The 20746-nt window shown below is 42.0% G+C and overlaps 1 protein-coding gene across 1 annotated transcript; it reads left to right on the forward strand.

The window, feature by feature from the left end:
- Positions 1-11583: 11583 nt before the first annotated feature.
- On the forward strand, positions 11584-20421 carry Areg (amphiregulin). Its single transcript, XM_057773005.1, has 6 exons — positions 11584-11705; positions 12760-12969; positions 15193-15397; positions 16100-16255; positions 18412-18520; positions 20257-20421. Exons 1-5 carry the CDS (start codon positions 11642-11644, stop codon positions 18503-18505), a joined length of 729 nt encoding a protein of 242 aa, XP_057628988.1. The 5' UTR covers positions 11584-11641; the 3' UTR covers positions 18506-18520; positions 20257-20421.
- The last annotated feature ends 325 nt before the right edge of the window (positions 20422-20746 follow it).

Consider the following 20746-nt stretch of genomic DNA (forward strand, 5'->3'; position numbering starts at 1 on the left):
CCACGTGGCAGTGGCTTATCGGCAAATATTCAGCATCTCTGACTCTGGCGGCTCTCAGACTCTGCCCTTCTTTCTCTCAGAATTCAGTTCCATCTCCCCGCCTACCTAAGTTCTGCCCTATCAACAGGCCAAGGCAGTTTCTTTATTCATTAATGCTAATCACAGAACATGGAGGGGACTCCCACATCATGATATTTTTTATGAACAATGACAAAGAAAGAGGAGAGTCCGTTCCATTAGCACTTTCTTACTCCTTATTGTGCATTTCATGTCACATTTAAACATGATGGCCTAAAAGCACAAGTGGCTTGGAACATGGAGGGAGATGTGGCCATTTATTGAATAACCAGTATATCCTTTTATAGGAAATACATCATGAAATTAAGCAGCATATAAACTGGAGTATGGAGACAGGATGAGAAGAAGGCATGGAACTTAATTTTAAACAGAAGCCACTAAAGGAGTATTTAGTGTAATCCTGTTCATTCAGTGAGTTCATCTCACAGAGAAAGGATGCGCTAGGCAAGATGGCCTGCGGATGCTGCAGGGCAGGGCCATCTAGGGTAACTGGCACCATTTTGAAGTTGGATCTGTACCTTAATCCAGTGTGCCCGCCTGTGGCTCACATGGCCCTCTCCATAGCAGTCCTATTCCTGTTCCAGTTTCCTGGACTAGGTGTGTTTTTCATGGGACAGTGTCAGCAGGGCCCATGAGAAGGCTTGGTGACTAACGGTAATTGCTACCAAGACTGACAGCCTAAATTGGTCCCTGGAACTCACATAGGTTGAAAGAGAAAACTGACTCCTTCAAGTTGTCCTCTGACCTGTATGTATGTATATTATCTTCCCCCAAATAAATGATTAAGTGTATAGGAAAATTCAAACTTTTAAAAAATTAAAGTGTTAGCAGACACCTGTGTGGTAGACCAACATCAGCCCATGACTGGGGCTGGCTCGTCTCCGAACACTGAGTGCTTCCTTTTATTGCATGGTGATATGGAAAACATGGGTTTGCATAGTTCTAGCACTTAGTGGCCTCTCTGTTTTCCCTACTGAGAACCTGAGTCGATTTTGGATGTATTCCCATCTAAAGTCTTAGTACTGGACACTGATGCCAGTGTGAAGTTTTGACATAGACAGTCACCCATGTTTATCACTGTTCCAAAACAGATATGAAAGAGTTTGTGTCACCTCAGGTTCCCACACGCCTCCAATCCGTCCCCTCACTTACGCAGCCTATTATGGTCATAGGAGGTACTTTTTAAATTTTTCTACTTTCTTTTCACTTTGCCTGTTCTTCAACTCTAAATATTTAGAATATATTGTGTTTATGAGTTTACTAACTGTTTTCATTTCATGTGAGATTCCACCTGTAACTGGGTATATCATTCTTCTTTCTAAATACCTCAAGTGATGTCCTCACAGGTCACCATCACTTGTACTGAAACTCAAGACTGAACACATAAGGGCTTATTATTTCATTTTTATTTGGGGAATATATGAAGTGTACAAATAATGGATTTTGTTACAACATTCAAAAATACATCAGATATGGTTTACTCATGTTTGTCACTCTTTACCCCTGTTCCTCTTGGTAGGTTTTCTTGCTCTCTCTGGTTCCACCAGAGCTGGAGGCTGCAGGAGCTTCAAATGTTCAAAGGAGTTTAAGGAAGTTTATGCTTATGAACTTTGTTTTATTTAATTTGGCTCTACACTTATTATAGTTCTCTTCTCCTTGTTTATAAGCATTTTGGATATTTTTCTAAGATGTACTTTGAACATTTGAGTATTTGGGAAGGTAGCAGGAACATAGCATTAAAAATTATTCTACAGTTGAGGACCACAATCAATCCTTCCAGAAAGGCCAGAGACACCGTGACTCCATCACTGACCTTTTTTTACTTCTGCAAAGCATATCTACATTGAATGGCTGGTGTGTGACATTGTTCCTGGGAGATGGGAACAGAGGTCTACCCATCCCATATAGGCAGTCCATGACAGAGCCAGGTAGAGATACTACCAAGGTTCTACTTGGTGAACCAATGAGTTTACTGGGGTTACTTATAAGAGTATAGGCAAGGGGTTACTTATAGGATCAGCATGGCTCAAATACAGCTGTATCACTAAAGCCCACTCCAGCATGGATAACAACTCACAAAAGCTGGAATCCTGCAGCACTCACAGAACGACTTGCAAGCACCTCAGTAGGTGGAAAGGTATCTTTTACAGGCAACTCAGTCAGTCTGATCCTTCTCTGAGAAGTTTGCCTGTATCTATCTCTTCCAGGCAGCTTGGATGGTCCAAAAATTTTGGTAGTCCTTACTACTTATTTAAGCTTGGGAAAGAAGGGACCTAAAGCATTTGGTCAATTTCAAGAACTTCCTGAAGCTTCGGTATTGTTGCCTATTAATTTAAGGAGCTTCCCTTTAGAAGATCCTGAATCTTAAGGAACTTCCCTGGAAATTGGAATGTTTCATCTCCCTTTACAACACAGTGAGTCTAAAGAGATGCCCTGCAGAATGGAAGGTTTTAGCTCAGAGGAAATTGCTACACAACACTCTACCCCTTTCTCCTGCTCTTACATTCTTTCTGCTCACTCTTAATCACTCTTTCCGTATCTTAAGAGAGAAAGAAATAAGATTTTTTTAAAAAACTCTACTGGAGAAACAAGCGTTCACATCTCTTTATTTATTTCTGTTTCCGGAACACGGCTGGTGGTACATCTCAGTGAAATTTTTCTCTGTTACAGAACACAAGAGAAGACAGAAAATCAAACAGGAAAATCTCCAATGAGACACTCACAGCAGTAATAACCCACAGTAATAAACACAGATATCGGGGAAACTGCTTAGTCAGTACATAATATTTATTTAGCAAAGCAAAACAAATGACTTTTCCACTATGCCCTATCATTTTTCTGACCACAGGCTTTTGTCTAAGCTCCAATTACCAGAAACAGATTTCTCCATGTGCAGTGGTCCTTAAATCCAGTGACGAAGCTGATTCTATCGACTGCCCACTGTTGTGTGCTTTATGACACCCCCACTAGGAAGAAAATAGAACACAGAATCCATACCCGAGTAGAATTTGGAGCCATAATTTCCCCTGGAAACCTTAGTAGTGTCTGATATTATTGCAGTTACCCTGCAGGAAGAAGATGCTTTCTGCTCAGTCATAACCTATATCTCCAAGTCCTGCAACCAAAGCAGAGGCTATTTTTAGCAATAAGATTTTACCTTTCACTTTTGGAATCCAGCCAACAGCAATAACCTTTATTGGCCTGTAAGTCTCTAGGTTTTTCCATGACCAACAACTGGAGAGATGACAAAGCCCTAGCACTGGGATTCAATTACCAATCTTGTTGCTTTAGGAAACATTTAACATTTATATATATGAATTATAAATACAACCCGCTGAGTTAATTTAGTGTTACTCATAATTATATATATATTTAGGGTTGACCACTTAGACCTGGATAACATATCAAGGACTTTGTCCCTGGAAAATACTCATTCTCCCTGGTTATTAATTGCTTGTAGCTCTATGCTAGATCCTGTGATACTCCCCAATGACACTAATGTCCTGCAGGTAGACAACAATGGGAACCCAAATGAAAGGAGCATCAAGAAAGAAATATACTCCATGGAGAGGCACAAGTGTCTTGTGAGGGCAACTAAGAAAAAAACAGAACATTTGAGCTTGGGCTCGGTGGCCTGATGAGGGTTTAAGGAAATTGTTGGGGGTACCACTTGGGGACAAATCTTTCCAGGTTCAGCTTCAACTGGGTTTGGACATTCCAGAGTAGAGGCGTGAGGATTAGAAATGCCAGGCAGACAGAACAGAGATGCAAAAGAAAAGTGTAGAGATGCAGAAGAGAACCAGGAGAGCAATCCAGGGAATGCTGAATTTACTTTCCATATGCTTATATACCCCAATTCAAAAGCGAAAAGAAGACAAAAGATTGCTTTACCGTAATACAAAGAACAAACAGAGCAATTGCCTGCTTCAATACCTAAAACATGAAGCAGCTATATCCCAAGTTAAGCATTCTTTTGTTTAGGTAGGACATGCAATGCCTACACTTTATACCAAGCACCCTGTAGGCAGTCACTCCCTGGGTAAAACCTGGAATGGATCCACTTCTGTGGGCTCCCACAGGAAATGGGGCTTTGTTTATCATTGGATACCACGAATAAGTTAGCAAAATTCTCCTACTACGTCTTACATAGAGGCTAACGCTACAATAATTAAGAACTCTCAGCCACCTGCTAGTCAGCTGAATGGGAAGCTTGGAGATGGTTGTGGTTTGGGCAACCATCCTGTCTGTACAGTCATGACAATGATGGTCTTGCTTTCGCCTTAATCCTTCACGGCTGTAAGTGGTCTTGTGCAGTGTTAATTGTCAGAGAAAGTGTTTATGGTGGTAGAACATAAAGATTTAGACAGTAGTGCCAGATCACTCTGCAGGCCAGGAGCTGCCTTTTCTTCCTCTGCTCTCATGGTGCTCAGAGCAAGGTATATTCTCAATGTTCGCTGAATGAACTGAAAAGTGAGTACTTAGTAAACAAACTAAGAACACTGAATTAATATCTTTATTTCATATATACTATTTTCATTAATTTGTATTCATTATATTGTCTTTATTACATAGTTGCCACTTGAAAGAGTTTATGTCCTTTTCAAAGCCAAATTTACATGAACAGATCAGGTAGGTGTCCGGGTTTAATATAATCGTCAAGACTATGGGAAAGGATACCTGAAGAACTACTAAGAAAGAGAATTGTCATCATCCAATAGGGATAACTTGCAAAAATAGAATCAGGGTTTAATGTATTTGCTCATCACCCTTATTTCCAAGGTCCATTTTAAATGCACTGGATATACTCAGTAGATAATATAATCTATCATTCAAGTCCATTATTTACTATAGTATAAAATAATTCATAATTTACTGTCGATTCTGAAACCAGTAGCTAAAGTTTACATGTACTTTACAGTACGAGGTTTCTCTGACTGGAAAGAATCCCTTTAAGTAGAAGATGTTATCATACAATTTAGGTAACATTTATGGGAGTTTGAGAAGACCAAATCTGAATGCTGTAGATAAGCACTGTTAACATTTGTTTGCATCCTTTCTGAATTCCTCCATGTATGTATATTATACACACATACTATGCATACAAATACTTATAAACATTGTTTCATATTACATATGCATGCTGTTTTAAACTTTTTGCATTTTAATAAGTATGAACATTATGTCAATTATTTGATTTATTTAAAGTATTTGCTCAAATTTATAATTCATTGAAATTATTTAAAGGTGTTGTCCATCACTTAAGTAGGACTTACACCATGGCATCCAAACTAGCTCAGAGAAGGCACCATGAAAACTCAATGTTTTCTGAAATTTTTCAAGGGTGCTGCTTGAATATCCTAAAATTTCCAGCAACTCGATATTAAAATGTATCTTGTAGGATAATTTGACATCTTCAGAAGTGACCGAGACTGGGCTGGTGAGATGGTTGGTGAGCCACTTAGTACCACACCTGATCATCCGATTTTAATCCCCTGAATCCATGTGGTCCACAAGGCAGAAGAGGCCTCTGACTTCCACATGCATGCTGTGCATATGAACTACACACACACACACACACACACACACATACAATCAAAAACCGATTAAGTCAACAAAATTTATAATTTGAAGTAGGAAAGAAATCTAAGATTGAACTCACAACGGCCAAAGTCATTGCTGGTGGCCTAATTTCATGTCTAAGATTCTAAGGAAGAACATTGAGTACATGGCTGCCTCTGGATTCTTCCTTTTCTTTGAATTCTGTGCACAGCTGTCTCAGTTTTATTAGCTACCAGATGTCTGTTCTTCTCTTGTGATCCCTCCACTCACACTCAGGAAGTCCGGGGCGGTAGGACGTAGAGACCTTTTCTGCTTTGATTTAGAGTTTGCTGCTTGAGAGACAGGAGTGACTTATGTAGCAAATTAGTAATTTCTTTACTTACAATTTGCAAAACTGCTATTCTTACTGGACTCTGAAACAAAAGCTCACTGGGATCATGCAGGGAGGGGGCACAAGAACGCTTAAGTTTTGTGAATTGCACAAGACATTGAAGAAATCCGCAGGTGCAGGTCATCAAGGAAACTACCACAGATCTCTTACTACTTTTTTTTCTTCTCAGTGTTTTAGAAAAAAAAAAAGGAAACAGGGGACTTGTGGGGACGATGAAAGATCAGACACAACACAATATTAGATTATAAACTATAAAGAGAAGTATAAGAAAACAAGGAACTGGCCTAGAACTCATGGACATTCTCCTGCCTCTGCCAGCTTAACACAGTCATTCTTTATGAACCATATGTAAAGTGGACCTTTCCCTCGTAGGTTCCAAAATAATTTCGTGTCCCGAAAAGGAATAGTGCCAAGTCATTCTGGAGCATGTTTCTGAGATAAATGGGTGACTTGGTTTTTACTGGGATCACTTGCTATCGCAGTCAATCTCAGCTTCCTGTTATAATTTCTTCACCCTTCTCTCGGTTCAGACAGAGCTCGCATATATGCGGGTGTGCAAGCCCTGTAACTGGTCCTCTCTCTGTGTGGAAACCTTGATTCACCCCTCCACGCGCGCACACACACACACACACACACACACACACCCCATTAGTGGACTGGTTCTTCATCATACATGCACATCAGCCGTTTCTTCCTTTCCTCCTATGCTCCCCACATCCATCGTAAGTGACAGATAACACCAGCTTCAGTCACCGTTTTTTTGTGCAAGGTCTATTAAAAAGAAACGTGCACAGGCTTGGACAAATCTACTAAATTGAGAGAGGAGAAGGGAGAGTCCATTTTGAAGAGTTCTCAGTGAATTCAGCAGCTAGCTCACTCTTCGATTCAGGGCTAAAAATAGCTTTTGTCTAGCAATGCTTCGAAAGAACGAGCAGAAACAATTAATGAAATAAAAATCTAAGTCCAGTGTCCTCAACCCCTCTGCTGTTTTAAAGTCCAATTGAAGATGCACACTGCTCCGTGGCCTTGGTGCTTCTTGCTCCTACTCATGTTGTCTCCGCGCCTCTGCGCATCCACACTCACAGTGTGGGAGGATCATTGACCCGTTCTAAGTCTTCTACCTCACATACGGCATGTCTCATTACTTCAATTTATTTTTACATATTGTTTCTCTGGAGTTTAACTAATTCCCATTAACTAAATCTCTTTAAAGTCAAGGACTGTGTGAATTACTTGAAGTTCTAGCCTCCGTGCCCAGACGACTGCTACATTCTCAAAATATATTTGAGTAAGCAAACTGCATATCAAATTCATTTTACATTTTTATGTAAAGGTGGGCATGGTGTAAACTGACAACATGGCCTCTTCAATATATGGTTGAGGGGAAGGTTTTTATTGTAGATATAAAGGGAGAGTAGAGACAGAGGCATCTGGAAGTGTCCAGAGCAGAAAGTAGTAGGCTGAACAGGGTCAGGGGAATGAACCAGGCCATGAGAGGAGAGGTAGGGAGAAAGGGAGAGAGAATGACAACGAGAGACTGCAGGAAAAGGAGACAAAGAGAGGGCAAGAGAGAGAACTAAGAGAGGAAGACGAAGGCACAGAGCTGAAATATAGCAGAGTTATAAGAAGTCTGAGAAGCTGTGGGGAGGGAAGCCTCTGAGCTGAAGAGGTGGGGCGAGAAGAGCAGAGAGGAGTCTAGATGCCAGCATGGACTTTGAAAAGTATAACAGGTATTTGCAATACTGAGGGAACCCAGAGGCCAGTATGCACTTTGATATGCTAATAGCCAGCACAGAGAGCCTTTGGTCTCTTCTGCCAGGGATAAGGGAAATGCCTTCTTTGGTAGAGGAGACTGACCTCACAGATTCCCGAGGAATGCTGGCTTTTGTCTAACTGCCAAAATTTGGACCTGATAAGTATTTGTATATTAGATTGTTTTTTTGTTGCTCTTGTTGTATCTATTTTATCAAATGCTGGTTTCGCTCATCCCATCTTTACCTGTTTAGATGCTCAACTACAAAAGCCAGGTTAAGTTTTAAGGAAATAGATATGAATCATTCTTAGACCTGGATAAATTTCAAGGTAAAAAGTGGAAAATTATAGAATATCTAATGGAGCTAAATGGAGTGTATTACAATGTATGAAATGGTATTTACAACGGAGAATTGTGGCTAGCTCATCTGTTGACTCATAAGAATAATACTCAGCCCTATCTGTACAAACGCAACGTCAACTTTATTGACAGGCACATGATACTTTTGGTTTCATGGGGCATCTTTTAGCAGAATCAAAGTGAATTTCTTTTTCTATTCATTTGTATTGGGATTCAGATAATGGACACTAAATTGGTTAGGAGCATCTGCCCCCAGGCGTGCCCTTAGCCTCACATAACTTCACAGAAACTTCAGTGTATCAGGACATAGGCGAGTACTATTTCACTTGAATTTTTCGACACCAGTTCTCATGTTCTCAGTCCTGCATTTACACAGGGTTGGTTTCCTACTCATTCACATGTCCCAGAACGTATGATGCATCAATGGGTGCTGCTCTGTGATGCTGGCATCACACCTGGGTTGCTATCTGATGTATCATAAACTGCCCCAAATGTCTTCATGGGAAATAGGGCAAAGTTCACAGACTGAAAATTCTGAAGGTGCTTACTTTGCATGCCCCGTGGGTAGCTCTGGTCTTCACTGTGCTGCTGGAGTCACCATCATAACATCAAGGATGCCCTGTACTAAATGTTCACATCACTTTAGGCTTTAGGCTACTCGCTTGTGGATCTTCTACCTTGTGTCTATTTAACAAAAACCAGGTGTTTTGTTCCTGCTTTTGGAGGAGGGATTTGGGTCTTAATACACTATCTAACTTAACTTGTAGTAGAGTTTTTGTGTGAAAATCTAGATTTATTCTAAGAACTATTCTGCCCCATGACTAGGTTATGTGGCAGAAATGTTAATGATCCCTTCCCAATTTCTAGCCAGAAAATGACCAAGGAATTTCTATGTTAACAGCCAACCTTGAGTTCAAAAAGAAAGCAAATTGGTTTTAATGATAGGTTTCCCAAACTTGTATAGATCTTACGAATAAGTATGGAGCTGCAGAGACGGTTCAGTGGTTGGAGCACTGACTGCTTTTGCAGAAGACCCAGGTTCAATTCCCAGCACCCACATGGCAGCCCACAGCTGCCTGTATCCCCAGTTCCAGGGGATTCACTGCTCGGTCTCAGCTTCTAGGCACCAGGCGTTAAGCACAATATGCATTCAGACAAAACACCTATTAACATAAAATAAAATAGCAATAAATTATTTAAGAAAGTTAGGAAAATAGGAAGCAAACGTGTTGAACTACTTCATCTAGTTGACTTGTAAGCAAATTCAAGTCATTGTTGTGCATTGTAAATAAAATGATATTTACTGGCTAATTGAAAATTAAGAGAAATTTAAGAAAATGAATGGAACAGCAAGAAGAGAAAATGAAACCTATGCGGCTAGGGATGTGTGCGGCTGTGTAAGCAGACTACCTGAACTCTGCAGGCAAGACTAAATCGTTCTGAGATAGTCACCCCACCCACCAAAACAGATGAAAGAGTAGGCTCCTGTTCCACCTCAATGGGCAGGATCATCTTTGCCCTCATCCTTACATTTGCCCACCCTAAATCACATCTTTCCATCCAAACTTCCTGCTCAGCTCGGAAGGGCTCCCAGGGCCCGGCCCATCCCCCCACAGAACTGTCTGTCTTGAGATACCCACAAACCAAATTAACCTGCAGCCTCCTTTCCCAGGGCACTAAGAATCAGTCCCTCCTATCTGCTTTGTAGAATTGTTGAGCCCACACCATTGGGTGCCTAACAAAAAGGGGGCCCCTCGCCAAATCTCACTTTTGGCACCCTCCCTCCAAAGTAAAACGGAGAGTTTACACAAAATACATCTTCACACAGTTCAGGATTTTTGTGTATCTTATCCCATAAAGCCCATGTCAGTGTTTAACTCACTCCCTGTCATAATGCTGGAGAGAGATAGATAGATAGATAGATAGATAGAGAGAGAGAGAGAGAGAGAGAGAGAGAGAGAGAAACGTTTCTTAGAATTAGCAAGAACTCATGAAGACCAGCATTCCTGAAAAGGCTGTTGTTTGTGGCACAATCAGGGAGAGTCATGTGTATCTCCAGGTGTGGGAAACCGGTTAGAGAAGACACCTTATTTTCATTAAATCAAGAAAAATCCAGTCTGAGCAGCTAGATCATGGAAGTTAATCAATGAAACAACGACCCCTCCCTTCTCTTCTTGCCTAGTTAAATACCCTCCTGGTTTCCCCGTGGGTGCTTTCTGGGTTTTTATTTTCTTTCTCTTTTGAGTCAGTCTTTTCTGCTAGTCCAAGGACTCCTCAAGCTTGCTCTGTATTTTGGTAGTCGGGAAGTCATAAATGCTCTAGCCTGGGGACTGGACACACACCTGTCATCATTAGAGCCCCCTCTCATGCTAGAAATGATCCTTTGAATTTGGACAGCCCTCCTAAATGACCATGCATATCCCCTTTCCTCTCCTGTGAAACTTTCTTGTGCCCAACAGAAATCTCTATCAGAGTGGCAAGGGGCAGACTTCAGAGAAAAACTAAACTGAATCAAATCTACGTGCCGTGTAGGTTTGCCTGGCATCCATTTTTTCTCTCTGCTTTCTCCATCTGCCTTGTATGGGCCTGTAAAATCGGGGAACTCAGTAAGGTAATAGGGAAGCTGTAGAGGTAATTTTCTTGGGGTTTGGGTTTCATCATATAGCCCAGCTTGACTTCTCCCTACAACCTTCTATTTTAATATCCTAAGGGCCAGGGTCTGGCCATGTTCAGCTAAAATCTTAAGTGCCTGATATTGTTTGTAAAAGGTCAGCCAGAACTGCTTTCAAAGGCCCAGCGTCTGATTGACAGCTGGATCATTTTGGAGTCTTTTAGAGTACGGATGGGAAAGGGCCCTAGGCCCAAGAGAGGATGTTTGGCATCCCAGACTTGGAGTTTAAGAGCCCAGGTGGAAAGGGCCCTAGGCTGCCACACAAACCCACCACACTCCAATTTTTCTGAGTGTGCTGTCCCTTAGCTTCTTTTATCCTCCTCAAAGGCTAACTTAGCTAAGTCACAGCTGCTTTTTAAACTCCAAGTCCTTAACGTGGGACTTTGTTACTCAATCTCCGGCCTGTTATCTTGCTAACATCAACATATATGCAGAGGTTTTTCAGACTCGGTGACACTGGGACTTTGGGCTGTCAGCTCTCCAGCATCACTCCAACTTGGAACACGAGTGGGAAAGTTTCTTTCCGCGTTGACAGGGCTCAAATCTCCTCCCCGGTCTGGGGTGACGTCAGGGCGGCGGGCCTATAAAGGCAGCAGGTGCTTACCGCACCCTTAGTCTGCTCGCACTGCTCCCTCCTGACCTGTGGCCACCGCCCCGACATCCCAAGCCAAGCCCGAGGCGCTGGCCGCTCCCGCCACCCGGTGCCCGGCGGGCTGGGCATTCCCGCACCGGCGCTCTCTCGTTGCTTCGCGGTCCCGCTGCTCCCGCCGCCCGGTGCCGCCGTCGAGTCGCTGCAGAGACCCGGTCTCCGCCGGCTCGCGCGGGACCAATGAGAACTCCGCTGTTGCCACGGGCGCTCCCGGTGTTGTCGCTGCTGCTGATCTTAGGCTCAGGTAAGCACCCGCCCGTCTCCAGCAGCCGCCTGGGCTGCCCCTTAAATGACGTCCAGAAATTTGTCCGTCCGGGGAGCAGAAACACCCGTAACTTGCTTGGTTGAAGTTGCTCCTGCTAGGAGGGTGAGAGAAGCAGACAGGAGTCTCTAGCATTTCCCAAGGACCAGGCTGCTGGAGAATATCGACACTAAAATCCAGCTGATGAAGACCTAAGAGGTCATTTTTTTCAGGCCAGCCTTTCCTTTGACAACTGAGGAAACCAAGTTCAGACAGGTGAAGTAATTTCCACAAGAGTAGTTAATCCAGGAGAATTTGAACAGGGTTCTTTGCCTTCTGTCTCCATCTCTTATGTCTAGTAATTTTACTTTTACCTTCCTAAAGCAGACTCAAAGTACCCTAGAGAGAAGTTAAAAGCACTGTTGTCCGTGTCATTTTGAGATTTTAAAAAATAAATAAAGTTTAAAAAGAAAAGAAAGAAAAGGCAAGGACTGGAACTCAGGGCTCCCCAACGTTGCCAGGTGTCCAACCTTTTCTCTGTGATAATAGTAGTGGATAAAGACAGTGAAAGTCCTTGCTCTTAGATGCCACTGGCACTACTTTTTAGATTTTATGTACAGATTCAACAGGAGTAAACATGTGTTCAAATGTATCTCTCCATCCCTCATGGGTTTAAAAAGAGACAGGAGCACACAGACACTAAAGCAGGCAAGCTGGACGGACCTTCAGTGAGAGGCTATTAGCCATTGCCTGTTAACGTGCTTCTCCTGGATTGCCTTGGAGGACAATGTAAGTTGTGGAACTTAATGTAGGCAGTCTGCGGAAAAGAAAACCCAGATAAAAGGAACTCTGTAATTGGAGTGGAGCAGCTGAGTTTGCTTCTTGGCAAACTGTGAAGTTGCTTCCATGGGTGGGTGACTCAGTCCAAAAAAAAAAAAAAAAAAAAAATAGCACGCGTGCACTAGCCGCTTTGATACAAGGAGACAGCTTCCCCAGCCCTGCTCATTTAGTGAGACAAAGACAGCCAAACTCATCTCTATTTATTCCTTCCCTGCAGGCCATTATGCAGCTGGGTTGAACCTCAATGACACCACCTCTGGGAAAAGTGAACCATCTTCTGGGGACCACAATGCCAGTGGACTTGTGGTTTCTGCTGTCAGTGAAATGCCCTCTGGCAGTGAACTCTCCACGGGGGACTATGACTACTCCGAGGAATATGACAATGAGCAGCAAATACCCGGCTACGTGATAGATGGTTCAGTCAGAGGTGAGTGGAGGAGGCCGGGACAATGTCACCTAGAGCTGAGCTTGAATCTTAGTGATGTGATTTCGGAAGAAACACGACTTTTCGGCTTTCTACTGGCTTTGTAGGTGTGGTTATTACGTGTCCTTTAAAGAGCCAGTGGAAAACTGAAGTCCAGAAAGGTTACATGGCCCAGAGAGCACGCAGCTGAGCCAGAACAGAACCTCTCAGTCTGATTGATTCCAGGGAACATGTTCTTTCCAATATGTGCCGTGTGCCCTCCATTCTGGGAGCAGCAGGGGTCACTAACCACTCCTGTGGGCCTTATAGCTCAACATTTATGTCCCCTTCCCCACTCTACCGTCTTCAAATAACAAGCATTAATCACAAATAAGGGAACAGAATAAATAACAATTGATCTCTAGAAATGGTAAAGAAACACAAGTATGTGTAGCTTTTATTTTTATCCAAACTAATGACCCCTGTTTTTTTCTCCTTTGCTCTTATCATACAGATCTTTAAAAAAAAAAAAAAAACTTTTCTTTGAAATGAGAGATAAAAGCTCACTACCCCCATTTTACTTTGCATTTTGAGGGAAGAAGAGACCATTGATAAATCAGATCTAGGAGTGTCTACATCAGAGGCAGGACCAGGTGATTTCAGAGTTCTGTAAGGTGTTTTGAAACTTTCCTAGGAGCCTCTCCTTTTCCCCCTTCTCTGGAGTCTCCTAGAGCTGAGGAAGAGTGAGTGGGTGCCCTCACACAGGGTCTGGAGCAAGTGACAGGAGAGATAAACCTCAATGACCATTTGGCTTCAGTGCCTTGCTTCTAAATGTTTTGTTTGTTGTTGTTTTTGCTTTTGGTTTTTTAAATATGTGTAATGGGAAAGGGGTTTAGATTAGACCATCAGGTGCCCAGGAGCTGACCTCTTGAAGACCTGTTAAGCTATTAACACTTCTGGAGGCCGAATCACTTACTAGTGCAGGGAGCGGCCAGGGCTTAGAACTGCAGCTCGGTGTCGGAAGTTGAGACTGATGGTTAAATTCATTTGGAAGGCTGTTTACTTAAATGCCGTGGGTGTGCTGCCAGGGCCACACTTCAGCAGAATGACTAGCATTCGGCTTGGCCTTCTAATCTCCCCGATGAAGGGGAGTGATATTCATTTGAAACAGTTCTCCTCAAGGGCTTTTCTAACTTGCGCTTTTAATAATCAGAAGGAAGTTTTTGTGTAAACACTACATGGCCACCTACTAAACATTATGCCCAATTTAGCCTTTGTTAATGCACTGAAAGTGGACTGCTGTAAAAAATTCTTACTAGTGTTTCCTTCAAACAGAAACCCTGTCTTTGAGACTCCTGTTAACCTTCTGCTAACATTTCTGTTGTGTTCTGTGTGATGAGTGCTTGCACCGCCTTTGGGCTAGCCGCACTTTCTCTTCTTGGTGGGCTCCTTTTGCTAAATAAGTGATCGTACACACCCGTCGAAGAGTCAGCACAACAAAATGTACAACAATAAACATCTCAAACCTTCCCTTCCCTGTCTTTAACATGTAACTAGTTACACCTTTCATAGTCTTGGGACTCCAGATCTGATAAGTTGAAGTGACATTCTGAAGCATCAGGCATAGATATTTCAGTACTATTTTAAACAGATTGAACACAAAAAAGACCCCCCCCCGGAAGGTATTTATTGCTGTTGTTTTCAATAATACTCATTTTCCAGTTCAATTCCACTCTCGAGTAGTAGCCACTAACTTCCAGCTTAAGGCAGTGAGCCTAAGACATAGGTGGGGAAGGAACATTGGCAGATTTGTCCCACACTACATTTCAGTCAATGGCATTGCCTTTGTCCAAGAGACATTGTTTGGTACAATGTAAACAGACAAGCACACAAACAGATGCAAAGTCTTAAACGTGTCCGCTCTATGCTTTCCAGCTGCTTATCCTAGGGCATACATGGCTTGGCTTCACTGAACTATTTACCTCAATATCATGAGAAGCACAGTGCACCTAACTACGTACATGCTTGGGCAACATAAAAGTTGCTTGGGACAGAGATTAGCAAGTACTATCTGACATCGATATTCTCTGCAGGTTTAGCATGTGAGTGTTGTGTTAAATAACGAGGCAAAAGTTGTTCTCGGTGCTGTAATTTCTGAGTCTCGGGCATCTCAAATGATTCCCAAGATGAAAAGGGAATGTTGACAGTAAGTCTGACCTTAACGTGCCAAACTTTCTTTTCCTCCAGTTGAACAGGTAATTAAGCCCAAGAAAAACAAGACAGAAGAGGACAAGACTACAGACAAGCCCAAAAGAAAGAAAAAGGGAGGCAAAAGTGGAAAGGGCAGAAGAAACAAAAAGAAGAAAAAGAACCCGTGTGATGCCGAGTTCCAGAATTTCTGCATCCATGGCGAATGCAGATACATGGAGAACATAAAGACTGTGACCTGCAAGTAGGTTCAGAGCCACGTGAAATTCCCTCTCCCCCACCAGGCCTGAAACCCCTGAGAAAACTGTTGACTTTTCCTGTGTGTAATCCAAGGACCGGAAACTTCATTAAAAGATTAGGTGGGAAGTAGGTAGACTTCTTGGGCCAACAGTGTGTCTGTACACCCAACTAAAATGTAAGCACTTAAAAATAGGGAAAAAAAAATCTCAATTTGCATGCTGTAAAAAGTAGGGCAAAGAGGCTGTAGTTTCTGACTAGTGGCATAAACCATCGTTTTATTAAGTATATAATATATAGTATATATTTATTTTAAGCCTCTTTTGCAAAAAAATTAAATAAATCCTTAAGGTAGTTATCGCAGAGTCTTTCATGTTGTCCTTTATCCCCAACCCCTCACAAGCCCCTAACACTGAATTAAACAAGAGTGGAATGTATTAGCAAAATCAGGCATTGAAGCCATGTCAGTGGGTCAAAGGAAGCACAAGGAATGACTCACTGTGTCTTCTTGGCCTATCACATTCACACTCAAACTGATCACACTTGCTCTTAAAAACCCTTAGCTAGAATGCATTTCATGTCACGTGATTTTGCGGTATAGATGAAGGCGTGGCCCTTCGAGGTTACATTAGGTGACTCTCATTAAGTAGTAGACCTGGAACATGCTGAACCTCTTCAATAATTATATTTATGAAATGTGATGTCACAGCTGTCATCAAGACTACTTTGGTGAACGGTGTGGAGAGAAATACATGAAGACTCACAGCGGGAATGACAGCGACCTATCCAAGATCACATTAGTGGTCATAACCGTCTTTGTCTTCGTCGTAAGCCTCGCAGCTATTGGCATCATTGTCACCATCCAGTAAGTACAGCACCACTTAAGAGTTAACTCTTGGCAGCATTTCTGCCAGGCTCTACTGTCATATTCTACGTGAGTTATTTTATAGCATGTGACCCTTGAGCAGAGTATAATTAAACTTTGCATTACTTTGACTACCATTGAAATGGCATATAAAACCATTTTTTTTCAAAGCTAGAATTTTTTTATCTTAAAAACTGATATTTTTATTACATATTATACTTTTGGTGATGGTTATTTCTTAATCTCAGAACGTGCTAGTATTGTCTGTGACGACTTTTAACGTAAGCATAAAGCTTCTCAGAAACTAATTAGGGTCACATAAGTAATTAGGGTCACATTAGGCTCATAGCCCAAACACACTTCTCCAGCATTAAAAACACAGTTCTGGAGGGCTTCAGAGCAGCAGTCGGGGAAAGTTAGGTCCCTTCTCACAGCACAATGCTAAGCTCTGAGCTTGTAATTTCTTGGCATGGCGCTGATTGGTTTGTAGCTTAGACCTGTTTCTATCCTTATTGGGTATTATAGTGTGGGAATGCATTAAAAAACAAAGCGAAACATTTCCTCCTGATGCCATGATGTGGGCAGCAAGGACAAACTTTGTTACTGTGGTCCTCCCACAGCATCTTCCCTGGGCAACACGCCTCGCTTCAGGACCAAAGAATGTCCCTGCTAGCCTGTTCTGTTCTGATGGGTACATCAGTTTGGTATTGTCCCCCAGACAGAAGTCACTGGGTAGGGGAAGCTGGAGGAGGGCCCACGAGGCTCTGGAATGACTCACCGCTGCTGGGGCTTGGGAAAAGCAGTGGGTTCATTATTCTAATTTTAGGTCTTGGTAAATTACTCTAACAACTGGATTGTGTACACAATCCATCACTGCTGTTCTTCAGGATATGGGACTTATCTCCTGCCATTGTTTATTATTATCTCAAATTCAGATCAGATCGAGATCAAATAACAGGTAAAAGCTATTTTATGAAGCACAAGGAGTTTGATGTGCAGTTTAGATTTGTTTTGCACACCTGGAATGTCTTCTAGTGCCTCAAGCCAGGTATGCAAATGCATTTAGGAGTGAAACCCCTGCGAATTACTATTATTTGTCATGGAGAAATAGAAAATAAGATGCCAGCTAAAGATGTTTCCCAGTGGTTCACCTTGCAGTTGTTCATCCTTCAGTGCCTGCTAACCCTCTGGCAGGATGGAGAATGACCATTGTTCTATGTTGGCTCTCTGTTTTCTTTGTGGCTGTGATAGGGATAGAGCTCAGGACCTCACACATGTGGGCCAAGTACCCAGAGACTGACAGGTTCTACTTCTTTGCCACAAGATCCGTGTTTCCCCAAGCTCTTCTTGAATTTGTGATCTTCCTGTCGTGGTTTCTGGAGTAGCTGGGATGGTAGACCTGTGCCATCAGCCTGGCTCCATTCTATCACTGTTAAGAAGTGATTTTTTTTCTCTTTTCTCTCAAATTCTTATTATATGTGAAACAATCAACACTAATCTTAAGCCATGTCTACTGAGCATTTCTTCCCATAATTGAAGGGAATATTTTTCCTTAAACATAACAAAGTTCTTTTGGATTTAAAGGCAATGTCTGGTGGGATGACCCGGGAGCCACTGAAAGTAGTGGACAACATCCCCACCCCCCAATTTTAAGCTATGGGCTTTTAAAAATAGAATGCAGTAATAAATAAAATTAGAAGGAAACATTTATATTTGGAAATAAAACACATATTGTTTTGTAAACATTCAAAAATTCTAGCAATTTAAACTCACTTAATAGAAGCTTAAATTCATTTCTATATATTCATTTATGTTCATGGGGCCCTTCTATTGTACACCATCACCCCCCAATGCTTAATCCTTGAGGAGTAACCACAAAAGACGTGGCTATGTTCTACTGTGTGAAAGTTTTCATTGTGAATACACACTTACACTTTGGTGTTCTAGACATGTGTTTCTATAGTGACAGCTCGAGTGTCCCCCTGAAAAAGAATATTGGACCAGATACTGAGTCGTGTTTAGGTTTTGGTTTAGTGCAACAAACCGAAATATAGTGATTGTCTGTGAGAGTCACAGGAAGGAAGTCCCCATCATGAAAATCCCCATTGTATAGGTTGGTAGGACCTGCTAACAGTGGGGTTCTGTCTTCTCCAAAGGCTTCGAAAACGATACTTCAAGGAATATGAAGGAGAAGCCGAGGAGCGGAAGAAGCTTCGACAGGAAACAGGAAATGTGCACGTCATAGCCTAGCTGAAGACAGTCCAGGTTTGACCATTAGAATTCACCTGCCCGTTAGATGATTGCAGCACTTATCTCAAGACAGAGGGGGAATCTGTTCTTAACCATGAGTCCACACGAACACTGTGGCTTTCAGGAAGACTGACTTCAGTCTCGTGAAGACTAAGTGTTTAATCATTGCTCAAAGGGATGTAGATACAGGGAACTCCAGTCCTGTTCTCAAAGAACATAATGCTTAATAGATGGAGAAAAGCTGTAAAGGATCAGAGCATTGAGGAATGAATGTGAGACAGAAAAGAAGGAAGGAAGGAACTGCTAGGAAATGTCCTGCACCCAAAATGACCTTCCGAGTTGGGAAGAACCTATGAAAACAGGAGCGCAATTATGAAGAAAGATTGGCAATACTGAGAGGTTAATGGGTCGTTTTAGGAACATAGAATTGGCCTCATTCCGCTGATTGTTGGGTGAGATAAGGGAGTAATGACAGGGTGGGCTCACACCAGGGAGGACCAGGAGGAGCTTATTCCATGAGAGGAGATCCTTCTGGAGACAAGAATTTGAAGGCTCCTTTAAGGAAAGGGAGGGGCACACATTTGAGAGAGGTTTGGTAAAAGTCTAGAATTTGATTTTTAAGCAGGGAGAGCTAAGTACGTTTAGTAAAGAGTTAATGAAGATGTCAGAGAGGAGGGAGGCAGAGAACTCGGATCCTCAGACACTAGGAGAGATAACGCTCTGCCCCAACCCACTTTTTCTGCCTTCGGTGAAGTTGTTACTTGAGTTGATTCTTTTTTTTTTGGTTTTTTGAGACAGGGTTTCTCTGTGGCTTTGGAGCCTGTCCTGGAACTAGCTCTTGTAGACCAGGCTGGTCTCGAACTCACAGAGATCCGCCTGCCTCTGCCTCCCAAGTGCTGGGATTAAAGGCATGCGCCACCATCGCCCGGCTTGAGTTGATTCTTAAATACGATATTCCTATATACTCCTTAAATTTACTGAATCATAAGGATTTTTTGTTTTGTTTTTTGTTTTGTTTTGTTTTTGAGACAGGGTTTCTCTGTGTAACAGCCCTAGCTGTTCTGGAACTAGCTTTTGTAGACAAGGCTGGCCTCAAACTCACAGAGATCTACCTACCTCTGCCTCCTGAGTGCTGGGATTAAAGGTGTGAACCACCACCGCCTGGCCATAAATTCTATTTTTAATAAATATTCTAGATGATCATAACTCATGAAATGGCTATCTGTTCATGCCAATGTTATACTCAGTATTCATTGCACCTTTGAGAAATCTTTCACTTATGTGCTTAAACTACAACTCGATGCTTATAGAAGTGTGGAATAGGACATTAACATGCTGCACTGGCATGTGGTGGCTGCCTATTAACTGGTAGCTACTGTTATTATAGCCCTGGTACCAATTATCCTAAATTAACTGTCTATCATAAACAATGAGACACTTAATCTTGGTTTTTAATTATGTCTAACAGTGTATATTCGGTTTGGAAAACTGTTTTTCTTAACTCCAGTTGCCTCTTTTATTAAGCAAGGTTTTAAATGGCGTGAACACTTACAGTTTCCACATAGTCATATACTTTAAGAAGAAATGAAATATGAAGTCCCCAACCAAAGTGGCAGTTTTCTATGAGAACATCCAACACGTCTCCTAGGACATCCCAGAAGAGCGAAACTGACAGAAATTCTGATTCTTAGAAATTGTCTTAAAGCTGCGTTGGACTGGAGCTTATCTTTGATATGTTTCTTTCCTCACAGGGTAAGAGTCACGTCACTGCCAAGTCACAAGCACAGATAGGTCCTCTTTTTGATGAAGGAAGTGAGCCTCCCGATGGTTTCAGTCTTTCAATCGTCGCTCTTCATGAGAGTCTTATTTCTGTACATAAACAGCTGTGTGGAGATGAAGTATTTTTTCATGTTGTAAATAATTTATTTAATATTTAAGTGTTATTTATTTTATAGCTCATTAAACTTTTTTAAACAAACAGATTGAGAGTTTGAATTCTAGTTTTGAAATCATGATTCTCCGGCTTATAGATATGGGTGCCTGCACCTGGCTTCAAAGAGTACTCTAAAGGAGAAAACTCTAGTCCCCTCATTCACAAACACTAGCAGTTGTGATAATAGTAATTCCAAACTGATCTTTCCTATTCCATGTAGGACTTACATGAAATTATATAAACATCTGAAACACACATGCACACACACATATGCACATATACACATGCACACATGCGTGCACACATAT

This window comes from Chionomys nivalis, chromosome 6 (genome assembly GCF_950005125.1).
Source record: "Chionomys nivalis chromosome 6, mChiNiv1.1, whole genome shotgun sequence".
Lineage (NCBI taxonomy): Eukaryota > Metazoa > Chordata > Mammalia > Rodentia > Cricetidae > Chionomys > Chionomys nivalis.

Bases quoted from the DNA above. Each gene is read 5' to 3' on its own strand.
- Areg (XM_057773005.1), top strand. From the start codon at position 11,642: ATGAGAACTCCGCTGTTGCCACGGGCGCTCCCGGTGTTGTCGCTGCTG. The intron at 12,970-15,192 runs GTGAGTGGAGGA...CTTTTCCTCCAG, and splicing joins GATAGATGGTTCAGTCAGAG to TTGAACAGGTAATTAAGCCC. The intron at 15,398-16,099 runs GTAGGTTCAGAG...GTGATGTCACAG, and splicing joins ATAAAGACTGTGACCTGCAA to CTGTCATCAAGACTACTTTG.